At 42.8% G+C, this 15,000-nt stretch overlaps 2 protein-coding genes across 2 annotated transcripts in view; both read left to right on the top strand.

Moving 5' to 3' along the window:
• Nucleotides 1–1,859, top strand: part of LOC147165138 (uncharacterized) — a 3,616-nt gene extending 1,757 nt beyond the window's left edge. The window contains exon 2 of the mRNA XM_086091315.1: nucleotides 334–1,859. Within this exon, the coding sequence (XP_085947441.1) occupies nucleotides 334–1,845 (1,512 nt within the window). The 3' untranslated portion in view covers nucleotides 1,846–1,859. The remainder of the gene's footprint in view (nucleotides 1–333) is intronic.
• A 10,224-nt stretch (nucleotides 1,860–12,083) lies between these two features.
• LOC147165137 (uncharacterized) overlaps nucleotides 12,084–15,000 on the top strand; it is a 3,616-nt gene continuing 699 nt past the window's right edge. Inside the window, exons 1-2 of the mRNA XM_086091212.1 lie at nucleotides 12,084–13,250; nucleotides 14,174–15,000. The exon at nucleotides 14,174–15,000 is cut by the window's right edge and continues 699 nt beyond it. Of these exons, the coding sequence (XP_085947338.1) occupies nucleotides 12,084–13,250; nucleotides 14,174–15,000 (1,994 nt within the window). The remainder of the gene's footprint in view (nucleotides 13,251–14,173) is intronic.

Raw genomic sequence — 15,000 nt, 5'->3', positions numbered from 1 at the left:
CCAGAAAAACTAAACCTGTCAGTGGAGGAAGTGCAAGCTTTGAGAGAGCTGATGAAAGCTAAGCACATTGTTATAAAACCAGCTGACAAAGGTTCTGCAATTGTCATCCTGAGTAGGGAACAGTACATAATGGAGGTTGAACGACAATTAAATGATTCTGAATATTATAAAAAACTGGTTAAACCAATTTATTGGGATACGATGCCGATGGTGGCCGAAATTGTCAATAACTTAAAAAAGAATAAATTTATAAATGCCAAACAAAGCCAATATTTAATAGGACAGTCAAATCCTAGAGAGCGACGTTTTTACATACTTCCCAAAATCCACAAGGACCCGGAAAAATGGACAATTCCTTATGAAGTCCCGCCTGGGAGACCGATAGTTTCGGATTGCGGGAGTGACACGTATGCCACGGCCGAATTCTTGGACCACTACTTGAACCCGCTCTCAACGAGGCATCCATCATTTGTTAGAGACACGTACCATTTTATCGAAATGGTGAAAAGGGTGCGAGTCGCTTCCGATTTTTATTTTTTCTCTATGGACGTTGAAAGCTTGTACACAAACATCCCGATTTCAGCGGGGATAGAATGCGTCAGGAGAATATTTGAGAAGTTTCCAGACCCTACGCGACCAGATTCGGATTTATTGAAATTATTAGAAATAAATTTGACCAGGAACGACTTTGTTTTTGATGAAAAATATTACCTCCAAATAAAAGGAACAGCGATGGGGAAGAAATTCGCCCCATCTTATGCAAATATCTTCATGGCAAATTGGGAATGTGAAGTTTTGGCCAAATGTGTCCAAAAACCGATAGGCTATCTGCGGTATTTGGATGACATATGGGGCATATGGACCGGGACGGAGGCGGAGTTCCAAAATTTTGTAAATATTCTAAATTCACACGACCCATCAATACAAATTAAAGCAGAAATAAACAGAGATTCAATCAACTTTTTAGATACTACGGTATTCAAGGGACCAAAATTTAATATTGATCACCAATTAGATATAAAAGTCTACTTTAAGATCACGGATACTCACGCCCTAGTCCACAAAATGAGTTTTCATCCGGCCCATACTTTCAAAGGGATTGTGAAGTCCCAAATCCTCAGGTTCTATCGAATCTGCACCAGGATGGAAGATTTTTGGGAAGCGGTGAAGGTTCTATTTAATGCCCTGAAAAAACGAGGCTATTCGAGGTCATTTCTAAGACAATGTCTGAAATCATATCAAGAGAAACGAACCAAAAACCCAGACAAGCTTATCCCATTTATATCAACGTACTTCTCGGTGGCCAAGGTTCTCCATAACAGAATAAAGAAGAACTTTGCAGAGATCTTGGGACCAACCGATTGGATGCCGCAATCAAGAGTAATATCTGCGTTCAGAAGGAACAAGAATTTGCAGGACTTGCTTGTTCGGGCTAAATTACCAACCTTACAAACCATGAAACGGCAACCTCTGAGCAGATATTTTACGAGATTGACATTCGTGAGAAACGCACGGGACAAATCAATAATAAAATTAGACCAAAAATTCTGCCCAAAATCGGAAAATATCGTGTATTTGATTTTTTGCAAAAAATGTGGGGCAAAGTATGTGGGCGAGACAAAAAATTCATTGATGACTCGCTTAACACAACATAGATACAATATCAAAAATAAAAAAGAAATGGATAAACCTTTGGTCATTCATTTTTTACACCATGGGATTGAGGCGCTCCAGATAGCGGGACTGCAGAGTGACACCAGATGGACGGATCAAAAACGAAAAGCTTGGGAGAGAAAGTGGATTTATAGATTGGGGACTAAGGTCCCGGTGGGTTTAAATGTGTAGGCTAAAATATACTCCAACCCAAATCCTAACCCCAACCCCAACCTTAAACCCAACCCCAACCCCTAACCCTAACCCCTAACCCTAACCCTAACCCCTAGCCCTAACCCTAACCCCTAACCCTAACCCCAACCCCAACCCTCAACCCTGGAACCCTAACCCCAACCCTAACCCCAACCCTAACCCTAACCCTGACCCTAACCCCAACCTTAACCCTAACCCCAACTATATTAACCCTAACCCCAACCCTAACCCCAACCCCAACCCCAACCTTAACCCTAACCCTAACCCTGACCCTAACCTTAACCCTAACCCTAACCCTAACTATATTAACCCCAACCCCAACCCCAACCCCAACCCCAACCCTAACCCCTAACCCCTAACCCAACCCTAACCCCAACCCCAACCCCAACCCCAACCCTAACCCTAACCCTAACCCTAACCCCTAACCCCTAACCCCTAACCCCTAACCCTAACCCCTAACCCTAACCCCAACTAACCCTAACCCCAATGCCAACCCTAACCCTAACCCTAACCCCAACCCCAACCCTAACCTTAACCCTAACCCTAACCCTAACCCTGACCCTAACCTTAACCCTAACCCCAACCCCAACCCTAACTCTAACCCCAACCCTGGCTATATTAACCCTAACCCCAACCCTAACCCTAACCCCAACCCCAGCTATACTAACCCTAACCTAGTGGATGTACTATGGCCCTACTGAGTGCTAACCCTAACCTCAACCCTATAATTGTATATAACCCTGGACACCTTTCTAACCCTAGTGGGATGTGAATTACATGTATATAGTAAATATGAAAACTGTATATTGTGTGAATGTTGTATTATGACATACATGTGTTGTATTACACGGTAATAACACAATTTCATGGTGTTAAACAAGATCAAAATATCATAGGAGCATAATTAGTGGGATATTAAAATGGACAGTTAATTCATGATGTTAAAATAGGTTAATACGATTAAAATATAATGCATGCATAATTAAAGAGTTGTAAATATGTACAATACATTTGTGGGGATATATATGTACTTTAAAGTTAAATACTAAGTGTACATAAGTGTATAAACTAATAGGGTTGGATATTTACAAGGTTATTTCATGAGGTTTGCTTTTTCATTGTACATGGAGTGGGCGTGTTCAATTTGAGTTGGGGGCGGGCTGGTTTCGCAAGTATATAAAGGATCGCAGACTCACAGCTGCTCAGTTGGAGTTTGGTCGTTGCAGAGACAACATCTCTCGCCAGGAAGAGCTTAGTTGCATTTTCATTGTTTCATTGTGCCATTTACCTGAAGAAGGCTCTGGATGAGCCGAAACGTTGTCAAGGCACACTTACATTTAATTATACTCATTAGGAATTAGAACTATTTTTTTATATAAAACATTTTTTTTGATTGTTTTTGTTTATTGTTTTATATTAATAGATAGTGATTACATATATAACAAAGGCCACTCCTATTGAATAAATAAAAGATTAAAAATCAATTATACATAACATCTTAAATAAAATAGATTTGTAGATAGTGATTGCATAGGATACAAAGGCAACTCCTAACTATTAAATAAAAGATTAAAAACATTATTATACATCAATTACCATAAAAAGGAATCAGAGATTCAAAAAAAAGTATGATGGATGGTGGGTGGACTGTTGTCCGCAATGGGCGGAGACGCCAGCCCACACATCAGTGGAAGGAACGTGACGACGGGAGGTACCAAGGACGGAAGGACCGTGCGATTCCCTTTCGCTCCAGGAGGGGGGATCAATTCCCCTATCCTGGTCGAGGAAGGGCTCAATCCCTCATTCCTAACCCTAACCCTAACCCTAACCCTAACCCTAACCCTAACCCTAACCCTAACCCTAACCCTAACCCTAACCCTAACCCTAACCCTCCTCCCGCTTCGGCGGAAGGAGGAATCCTGCTCATAAACCTAACCCTAACCCTAACCCTAACCCTAACCCTAACCCTAACCCTAACCCTAACCCTAACCCTAACCCTAACCCTAACCCTAACCCCTAACCCTAACCCTAACCCTAACCCTAACCCTAACCCTAACCCTAACCCTAACCCTAACCCTAACCCTAACCCTAACCCTAACCCTAACCCCAACCCTAGCCCCGACCCTAGCCTCAGCCCTAGCCTCAACCCTAACCCCAACCCTGGCCCTAACCCTAACCCTAACCCCAGCCCTAACCCCAACCCTAACCCCAGCCCTAACCTCAACCCTAACCTTAACCCTAACCCCAACCCTAACCTCAACCTTCACCCCAGCCCTGGCCCTAACCCCAACCCTAGCCCCAGCCCTAACCTCAACCCTAGCCCCAGCCCTAGCCCCAACCCTAACCCCAACCCTGGCCCTAACCCTAACCCCAACCCTAACTTCAACCCTAACCTTAACCCTAACCCCAACCCTAACCTCAACCTTAACCCCAGCCCTGGCCCTAACCCTAACCCCAGCCCTAACCCCAACCCTGGCCCCAGCCCTAACCTCAACCCTAGCCCCAGCCCTAACCCTAGCCCTAACCCCAACCCTAACCCTAACCCCAACCTGTCTCAGGTATGGTGTTCAACTTTCCCCAGCACAAATGCCTAACCTCAACCACGTTGAGTCTGGTGCGAGCCCTGTTTTCGGTTTCTGGGTACACCCTATCCCGGTCTGAAAACCTAACCTCAACCATGGTGGGTCCTATATAAATCCTGCTTTGGTCTAAACCATAAACCCAACCAGTGGAGGGAGTTATAGAAACCCTGATTAATTTCATAGCCCTAAATCCTAAAGGCCTAACTCCAGCTAATCCAATCACAGTGTGTGACACCTCGAATAATAACCTTAGCTAGACGGACGACCGTGGAGAACTTGGCTTTGATACCGTTTGGTAGGGATTATTGGATGGGTTTCTCAAAAAGGGAAATGATAACCCAACCAGTGGAGGGAGTTATAGAAACCCTGATTAATTTCATAGCCCTAAATCCTAAAGGCCTAACTCCAGCTAATCCAATCACAGTGGGTAACACCTCGAATAATAACCGTGGAGAACTTGGCTTTGATACCGTTTGGTAGGGATTATTGGATGGGTTTCTCAAAAAGGGAAATGATTATGAAGAGTACAGGTTCAACAAGAGCCAAACACATTTTGGTTATTAAGAAGTTTTATGAAACCGAGGTGAGACATAAGCACAAGAGTTGCAGAATAACGAGCGCCGGCCAGTGCCTTGCCCTAGGGTACCTTGACAACCGTCCAGTCTAATGATGAGGCGGGAGGTACTCGGGAGTTAACCCCTTTCCAAAAACCTAACCCAGCCAGAGCCTTCGGAGGGTCGGACTCGGTCAAAGCAGTATGTGTCTCACCATGTAATTTAAATATACTGTTATGTGTACGTGTTATTATGTATGCAAACATCAAGCTTTTTCAAGAAATGTGAACGGGATCTTGTTCACATAATTGACTCTTTATAATATCAACTAAAGGGTAGCCTCACAAATATATCATTCCCTGATATCTTTTATACACAATAGAAAAATGTTCATGTTCAACTACTTTCACTCTTCTTCCCATTCTTCCCTCAGAATAGGAGGGAGTCAGTGGGAGGTTGGAGTCGCCAGCCCGGTCCGGCTACGGAGGGCTCGGTCCGTACAGACCCCTCTCCGAGACTCTAACCTCTCCTTCTCAAAGATTCATTTCCTCCCACTCTTTCTTCCCCCCACACGCACACACACACACACACACACACTGTCTCTTTTCTTTCTCCCCGGCATCACTGTTTCTCACTATTTCTTCTATTTTTCCTTTTTTTTTCTCTCTCTCTCTTCCTTCCTCATTAAAATAAATTTGTACTCAAGGATTTAATTAATAAACTTTGGAATTTTCTTCTAACTAACTCGTTTTTTGACTCCTTCTGTAGGCTGGAGAGATTGGTTTAATTTGAACGATTTCTCAGGTTGACCACTGGATGGCGGTAGGGTTCAATATATGGACTCCAAATGAATATAAAAAGTAACACTTATGGACAAATAGCCATAAAACTGGAAAGTCTTAATGGCCTTTAGAAAGTATGTGATTATAAGGTAATTTTTATACAATATGGAATTCATAGTTCTCTTAAAAGAACTACGAATTGTTAGGGATTTCTGATGGAAAGAAAATCACATTATGATGGAATTTGATTTATTGGTCATTATAAAACATTAACATGGAAATTTTGTTTCTCTTAGGAACTCTGATTTGGAAATAACAAAATGGTTGAAAGAAAATCACATCAGGGTCAAATCGTTTCTTAATTGGCAAACCGTTTGATATGGAGAAATTTGCATAATTGGGGCTCTCAGGTTAGGGAGGAGTTAGAGGGGAGTTCGTGGAAATTACCCAGAACACACTGCATATTCCGTTTTAAAATAAGGCTTAAAATCGTTGGTATAAATGGATGGGATTCTGAGAATTTGGATTTAATAACTAAAGGTGATATTAGAGATTAAAACCCGAGGGTTTATTTGAAGAAAGATTATAAGAGTTTGACACCGTAATTTTAAATGGTACTGATAAGAATGACCTCCAGGGATTTGTCGTCTCGGTGGTTAGGACAAACCATCCTCATCCAGATTGGTAAGTACATGCAGTCTGTTCTGGTGTAATTCTTATGCAGTTTTGAATACCAGGGGCTTTGCGGTGTATGTAGCACTGGTACTTTTCCAACTTACTCTTTCTTCTTTTCTCTTTCTTTCTGACTTTTGCCTTATCTCTTTCTTTCCTTCGTTCTCTTTCCCTTTCTCTCTTGGCCTTTCCCTTTGTCTTTTTCTCTCTCTTTCTCTTCTTATCCACTGTACATTACCCTAATTTGATCTCCATTTATTTTTTGATTTTTTCTCGTTTTGTTTCTCTCGTTCTCTCCTTTTTTCTGGTAATAACTTTGTTCTCTCTCTCTTGTTTTTTTTCTCTCTCTCTCTCTCTCTTTCTCTCTCTTTCTCCCTCTCTCTCTGGCTCTCTCTCTCTCTCGCACTCCCTCTCTCTCTCTCTCTCTCTCTCTCTCTCTCCCTGTCTCTCTGTCTCTCTCTCTCTCTCTCTCTTAGCTGGCCCTACACCTGCCTAAAACCTAACTTATGTTCTTTAGCGACATCTTTTGGGGATAATCGCTCCTGTAGCAACATACTAGTTACAATTGAGAACGATTCATCCTACGGCAACTGCCCTCGGCTGAAGGTGAGTACCTTTTATACATCTGAGCATAAAACATATACAAAACTGAGGATGAAAATCAGTTAGGGAGGGAGGTAATACTTTACTTCATAGAAGGTGTATAATGGGTACCACTTAAATGGTATATAATGAAATACCGTATGTTTGATGTAAAAACTTCTGGACAGGACACAAGGTCGGACTGACAATTTCAGCTCCCTTGGGAGTGAAAAACAGGTACTAAAGACTGGGTTTGAAAAAAGCAGGTCGATGGTCTTGCATAAACTCCATTAGCCTCTGGGGTAATCCCGAAAGGTCACCAATAGAGGGAGACATTTCACTAAAAAGCAAGATGACAATGAAACGGGAGAAAATGGCAAAAATCTATCAAAGCATGGAATGATTTTTATGGGACCTTGTTGGACAATGAACTTCACATGTCATAGTTTAAACATAAAATAGGACAAATTTAAAATACAATTTCCAAATGGGGTATTACATGGATGTTTTTTTCACTAAGTGTACAATTGCTTACAATGGACTTGGATAACAGAAGAATTGAAGGAGATCAATTGAATTGGATTTAAAAATAGAGGAACACACCCCGGAGCTTGATCAACTCTGGCGGGGCCGTCCTTGGGTGAGGGTGTCTAGTGATAATGGCCGAAACACCCTATGATCTCAAGGTTCATTACTGATGATGTGTTCCTACCCTAAATCACAGCAGGGACACTATAAATCTGATAATGGAAATAGAAACTAATACCCTGCTGTAATCATTACAGTAATAATAATTTTTCACTTAATTTAAAAATATTTGTTTTTGGACCTTTTTTGTGGGGCTAATTATGGTTTCATGGGAGGTTAAAATCCAGCCCTTATCCCTAACCCCAACCCTAGCCCCGACCCTAGCCTCAGCCCTAGCCTCAACCCTAACCCCAACCCTGGCCCTAACCCTAACCCTAACCCCAGCCCTAACCCCAACCCTAACCCCAGCCCTAACCTCAACCCTAACCTTAACCCTAACCCCAACCCTAACCTCAACCTTCACCCCAGCCCTGGCCCTAACCCCAACCCTAGCCCCAGCCCTAACCTCAACCCTAGCCCCAGCCCTAGCCCCAACCCTAACCCCAACCCTGGCCCTAACCCTAACCCCAACCCTAACTTCAACCCTAACCTTAACCCTAACCCCAACCCTAACCTCAACCTTAACCCCAGCCCTGGCCCTAACCCTAACCCCAGCCCTAACCCCAACCCTGGCCCCAGCCCTAACCTCAACCCTAGCCCCAGCCCTAACCCTAGCCCTAACCCCAACCCTAACCCTAACCCCAACCTGTCTCAGGTATGGTGTTCAACTTTCCCCAGCACAAATGCCTAACCTCAACCACGTTGAGTCTGGTGCGAGCCCTGTTTTCGGTTTCTGGGTACACCCTATCCCGGTCTGAAAACCTAACCTCAACCATGGTGGGTCCTATATAAATCCTGCTTTGGTCTAAACCATAAACCCAACCAGTGGAGGGAGTTATAGAAACCCTGATTAATTTCATAGCCCTAAATCCTAAAGGCCTAACTCCAGCTAATCCAATCACAGTGTGTGACACCTCGAATAATAACCTTAGCTAGACGGACGACCGTGGAGAACTTGGCTTTGATACCGTTTGGTAGGGATTATTGGATGGGTTTCTCAAAAAGGGAAATGATAACCCAACCAGTGGAGGGAGTTATAGAAACCCTGATTAATTTCATAGCCCTAAATCCTAAAGGCCTAACTCCAGCTAATCCAATCACAGTGGGTAACACCTCGAATAATAACCGTGGAGAACTTGGCTTTGATACCGTTTGGTAGGGATTATTGGATGGGTTTCTCAAAAAGGGAAATGATTATGAAGAGTACAGGTTCAACAAGAGCCAAACACATTTTGGTTATTAAGAAGTTTTATGAAACCGAGGTGAGACATAAGCACAAGAGTTGCAGAATAACGAGCGCCGGCCAGTGCCTTGCCCTAGGGTACCTTGACAACCGTCCAGTCTAATGATGAGGCGGGAGGTACTCGGGAGTTAACCCCTTTCCAAAAACCTAACCCTAACCCTAACCCTAACCCTAACCCTAACCCTAACCCTAACCCTTAACCCTAACCCTAACCCTTAACCCTAACCCTAACCCTAACCCTAACCCTGACCCTGACCCTAACCTTAACCCTAACCCCAACCCCAACCCTAACTCTAACCCCAACCCTGGCTATATTAACCCTAACCCCAACCCTAACCCTAACCCCAACCCCGGCTATACTAACCCTAACCTAGTGGATGTACTATGGCCCTACTGAGTGCTAACCCTAACCACAACCCTATAATTGTATATAACCCTGGACACCTTTCTAACCCTAGTGGGATGTGAATTACATGTATATAGTAAATATGAAAACTGTATATTGTGTGAATGTTGTATTATGACCTACATGTGTTGTATTACACGGTAATAACACAATTTCATGGTGTTAAACAAGATAAAAATATCATAGGTGCATAATTAGTGGGATATTAAAATGGACAGTTAATTCATGATGTTAAAATAGGTTAATACGATTAAAATATAATGCATGCATAATTAAAGAGTTGTAAATATGTACAATACATTTGTGGTGATATATATGTACTTTAAAGTTAAATACTAAGTGTACATAAGTGTATAAACTAATAGGGTTGGATATTTACAAGGTTATTTCATGAGGTTTGCTTTTTCATTGTACATGGAGTGGGCGTGTTCAATTTGAGTTGGGGGCGGGCTGGTTTCGCAAGTATATAAAGGATCGCAGACTCACAGCTGCTCAGTTGGAGTTTGGTCGTCGCAGAGACAACATCTCTCGCCAGGAAGAGCTTAATTGCATTTTCATTGTTTCATTGTGCCATTTACCTGAAGAAGGCTCTGGATGAGCCGAAACGTTGTCAAGGCACACTTACATTTAATTATACTCATTAGGAATTAGAACTATTTTTTTATATAAAACATTTTTTTTGATTTTTTTTGTTTATTGTTTTATATTAATAGATAGTGATTACATATATAACAAAGGCCACTCCTATTGAATAAATAAAAGATTAAAAATCAATTATACATAACATCTTAAATAAAATAGATTTGTAGATAGTGATTGCATAGGATACAAAGGCAACTCCTAACTATTAAATAAAAGATTAAAAACATTATTATACATCAATTACCATAAAAAGGAATCAGAGATTCAAAAAAAAGTATGATGGATGGTGGGTGGACTGTTGTCCGCAATGGGCGGAGACGCCAGCCCACACATCAGTGGAAGGAACGTGACGACGGGAGGTACCAAGGACGGAAGGACCGTGCGATTCCCTTTCGCTCCAGGAGGGGGGATCAATTCCCCTATCCTGGTCGAGGAAGGGCTCAATCCCTCATTCCTAACCCTAACCCTAACCCTAACCCTAACCCTAACCCTAACCCTAACCCTAACCCTAACCCTAACCCTAACCTTAACCCTAACCCTAACCCTAACCCTGACCCTAACCTTAACCCTAACCCCAACCCCAACCCTAACTCTAACCCCAACCCTGGCTATATTAACCCTAACCCCAACCCTAACCCTAACCCCAACCCCAGCTATACTAACCCTAACCTAGTGGATGTACTATGGCCCTACTGAGTGCTAACCCTAACCACAACCCTATAATTGTATATAACCCTGGACACCTTTCTAACCCTAGTGGGATGTGAATTACATGTATATAGTAAATATGAAAACTGTATATTGTGTGAATGTTGTATTATGACCTACATGTGTTGTATTACACGGTAATAACACAATTTCATGGTGTTAAACAAGATAAAAATATCATAGGTGCATAATTAGTGGGATATTAAAATGGACAGTTAATTCATGATGTTAAAATAGGTTAATACGATTAAAATATAATGCATGCATAATTAAAGAGTTGTAAATATGTACAATACATTTGTGGTGATATATATGTACTTTAAAGTTAAATACTAAGTGTACATAAGTGTATAAACTAATAGGGTTGGATATTTACAAGGTTATTTCATGAGGTTTGCTTTTTCATTGTACATGGAGTGGGCGTGTTCAATTTGAGTTGGGGGCGGGCTGGTTTCGCAAGTATATAAAGGATCGCAGACTCACAGCTGCTCAGTTGGAGTTTGGTCGTCGCAGAGACAACATCTCTCGCCAGGAAGAGCTTAATTGCATTTTCATTGTTTCATTGTGCCATTTACCTGAAGAAGGCTCTGGATGAGCCGAAACGTTGTCAAGGCACACTTACATTTAATTATACTCATTAGGAATTAGAACTATTTTTTTATATAAAACATTTTTTTTGATTTTTTTTGTTTATTGTTTTATATTAATAGATAGTGATTACATATATAACAAAGGCCACTCCTATTGAATAAATAAAAGATTAAAAATCAATTATACATAACATCTTAAATAAAATAGATTTGTAGATAGTGATTGCATAGGATACAAAGGCAACTCCTAACTATTAAATAAAAGATTAAAAACATTATTATACATCAATTACCATAAAAAGGAATCAGAGATTTAAAAAAAAGTATGATGGATGGTGGGTGGACTGTTGTCCGCAATGGGCGGAGACGCCAGCCCACACATCAGTGGAAGGAACGTGACGACGGGAGGTACCAAGGACGGAAGGACCGTGCGATTCCCTTTCGCTCCAGGAGGGGGGATCAATTCCCCTATCCTGGTCGAGGAAGGGCTCAATCCCTCATTCCTAACCAGCCTGTGCCTCCTCCGAGGTCCTCTCGAAACGTCAGTTCTGGTTTTCGCTCTTATGCAGCGGTGGCGCGGCAAGGTCAGAAAGGACAAGAGCGGCGGGCACCTCACTCACAATCAGGGGGACTAGAGGTGGTACGTCAGCCAGCGAATGCCAGATTTGGCAAATTGGTTCGCAAACTGCATGGTGTGATTAAGACGCTCCACCACTTGCAGAACGTGGATCCGATGGAAGGAAGACCTCAACCGCGGATGATTGCAAAGATGGTTGATATTCTGTCGACCATGATTAAACCTGCATTCCCCAAGAGAGATGCTCTGGACTTGATAGTGGGAAATGCCAAGAACTGGGGGCATACCACTTGTCAGATCTTGTCAGAACATTACCAGGACTGTCTGGAAGATAGTCTGGAGGATTTGGGGGATTCCCTGACCCCAGATTGGACTACTGCATATGAGGTGGCAGTGAGATGGGCCAAGCGTAACCTACCTCGCCTTTCACAGGAAGTGATCGATTATGCGGAGGCTCTCATAGTGGCCAGGATTGACGGGGGAGACCCTGTCAGGGAGTCAGTTCCGAAACAGGCACAAGCTCCTCAACAATCAACTCCTATTGTTCGAAATGTGCCAGTGGTCAAGGCTAGACTGACAGCCTTCAGGGAAGAGATAGAGAACCAAGGGATGGAAGAGGTACAACCTCCTAGGGAGCAGAGGGTAGTGAGGAAAGAGAGTAGACAGCTAGGGATAGAGGTGATCCCAGCACTGCTTACGACGATAGACGAATGCAAGGAGGCACCGCGGACATCCAGAAGGACCAGAGGGGTGGTCCTGACCGAGGAGAATGTGGAGGAGGAGTTGCCAATGGGTCCTCAAGCAGATGGTTCCGAGGTGATTCAGAGTCGGCAGTCTCCAACCCCTCCCGTAGTAATACCTGTAAGCTGTAGGACTGGAGACTCAGAGTCTGAGGAAGAAGACATGTCACGCATGATGGTGGGACCAGAATTGATCACGTTCCACAGAGAGAATGAGGACACGGATCTGGAGGAGGTCTTCCATGAGTCTTTTGAGAAATTTGTGGGCCCGAACCCCCGGCGATATTGGGTGAATTGCCACCAGAATACGCAGAGACGTCTCACGGACTGGGACTTACAGGTCACCAAAAAGTGGCTGATTATTGGAGACTCCAACTTAGCTCGCATACCACCCTACTGGAATGCCAATCTGCAGCTTGACAGCTTCCCGGGAAGCCACTTTCGCCATGGGCAAGCGCTCATGGAGAAGACATTGGCGCCGGAGAGCTTGGTGGTAGAAAAGATCGTACTGGCGTTTGGAATAAACTGTAGGGGGAATAAATCCAGGGAGACCACTATTAAGAACCTGCAAGGGGCGATACGGTCCACTAAGAGGAAGTTTCCCTATGCAGAAGTGTGGGTTCCATTAATTAATTTCTCGGACTTACTCCCCACAGAGGAGAAGGACAATCTCCAAATCATCAATGAACACATTGAGAGGAATATGGGGTATATTCCATTATTGCCTGCTAACCAATTTGAGGTGGAACCAGACGACATCCATTGGACGGAGGAGACCGCGACAGCCATTTTTAATCACTGGATGACGTTTTTAAACGCACCCGCCCATTAAGCCATGACCGGGCAAGGGCAGAAAGAGCACACATCCGAGTGACTAGGGATGCTCGATCCTTGGTGGCGAAGGATGTGGTGGTTTTAGCCAAACATTTCAAGTTAACAAACCTACAGCATTCGGTCTTGAGCAAAGGTCTGTCTTTTATACCCACGCTGGGACTTGCTAAGGACCAGAAGGCTCAATTTCAATTGGATATACAAAATTACCATCGGAAATTAAAATTAACAGCATATTTTAGGGACTCGGGGAAAAGGGAGCCGCCACATTTTGTCGGACCTTCCACATGGATCCCTCCAATAGGCGATTTACCATTAGAAATTGGCCAATTAATAGATTTGGACTTAAAAACATTTGGCAACCATTATATAAAGTCACCAGAAAAACTAAACCTGTCAGTGGAGGAAGTGCAAGCTTTGAGAGAGCTGATGAAAGCTAAGCACATTGTTATAAAACCAGCTGACAAAGGTTCTGCAATTGTCATCCTGAGTAGGGAACAGTACATAATGGAGGTTGAACGACAATTAAATGATTCTGAATATTATAAAAAACTGGTTAAACCAATTTATTGGGATACGATGCCGATGGTGGCCGAAATTGTCAATAACTTAAAAAAGAATAAATTTATAAATGCCAAACAAAGCCAATATTTAATAGGACAGTCAAATCCTAGAGAGCGACGTTTTTACATACTTCCCAAAATCCACAAGGACCCGGAAAAATGGACAATTCCTTATGAAGTCCCGCCTGGGAGACCGATAGTTTCGGATTGCGGGAGTGACACGTATGCCACGGCCGAATTCTTGGACCACTACTTGAACCCGCTCTCAACGAGGCATCCATCATTTGTTAGAGACACGTACCATTTTATCGAAATGGTGAAAAGGGTGCGAGTCGCTTCTGATTTTTATTTTTTCTCTATGGACGTTGAAAGCTTGTACACAAACATCCCGATTTCAGCGGGGATAGAATGCGTCAGGAGAATATTTGAGAAGTTTCCAGACCCTACGCGACCAGATTCGGATTTATTGAAATTATTAGAAATAAATTTGACCAGGAACGACTTTGTTTTTGATGAAAAATATTACCTCCAAATAAAAGGAACAGCGATGGGGAAGAAATTCGCCCCATCTTATGCAAATATCTTCATGGCAAATTGGGAATGTGAAGTTTTGGCCAAATGTGTCCAAAAACCGATAGGCTATCTGCGGTATTTGGATGACATATGGGGCATATGGACCGGGACGGAGGCGGAGTTCCAAAATTTTGTAAATATTCTAAATTCACACGACCCATCAATACAAATTAAAGCAGAAATAAACAGAGATTCAATCAACTTTTTAGATACTACGGTATTCAAGGGACCAAAATTTAATATTGATCACCAATTAGATATAAAAGTCTACTTTAAGATCACGGATACTCACGCCCTAGTCCACAAAATGAGTTTTCATCCGGCCCATACTTTCAAAGGGATTGTGAAGTCCCAAATCCTCAGGTTCTATCGAATCTGCACCAGGATGGAAGATTTTTGGGA

This window comes from Leptonotus elevatus, chromosome 12, assembly GCF_054856555.1.
Source record: "Leptonotus elevatus isolate MCC_2025b chromosome 12, RoL_Lele_1.0, whole genome shotgun sequence".
Classification (NCBI taxonomy): Eukaryota; Metazoa; Chordata; class Actinopteri; order Syngnathiformes; family Syngnathidae; genus Leptonotus; species Leptonotus elevatus.
This window is presented reverse-complemented; position numbering and strand designations above follow the sequence as displayed.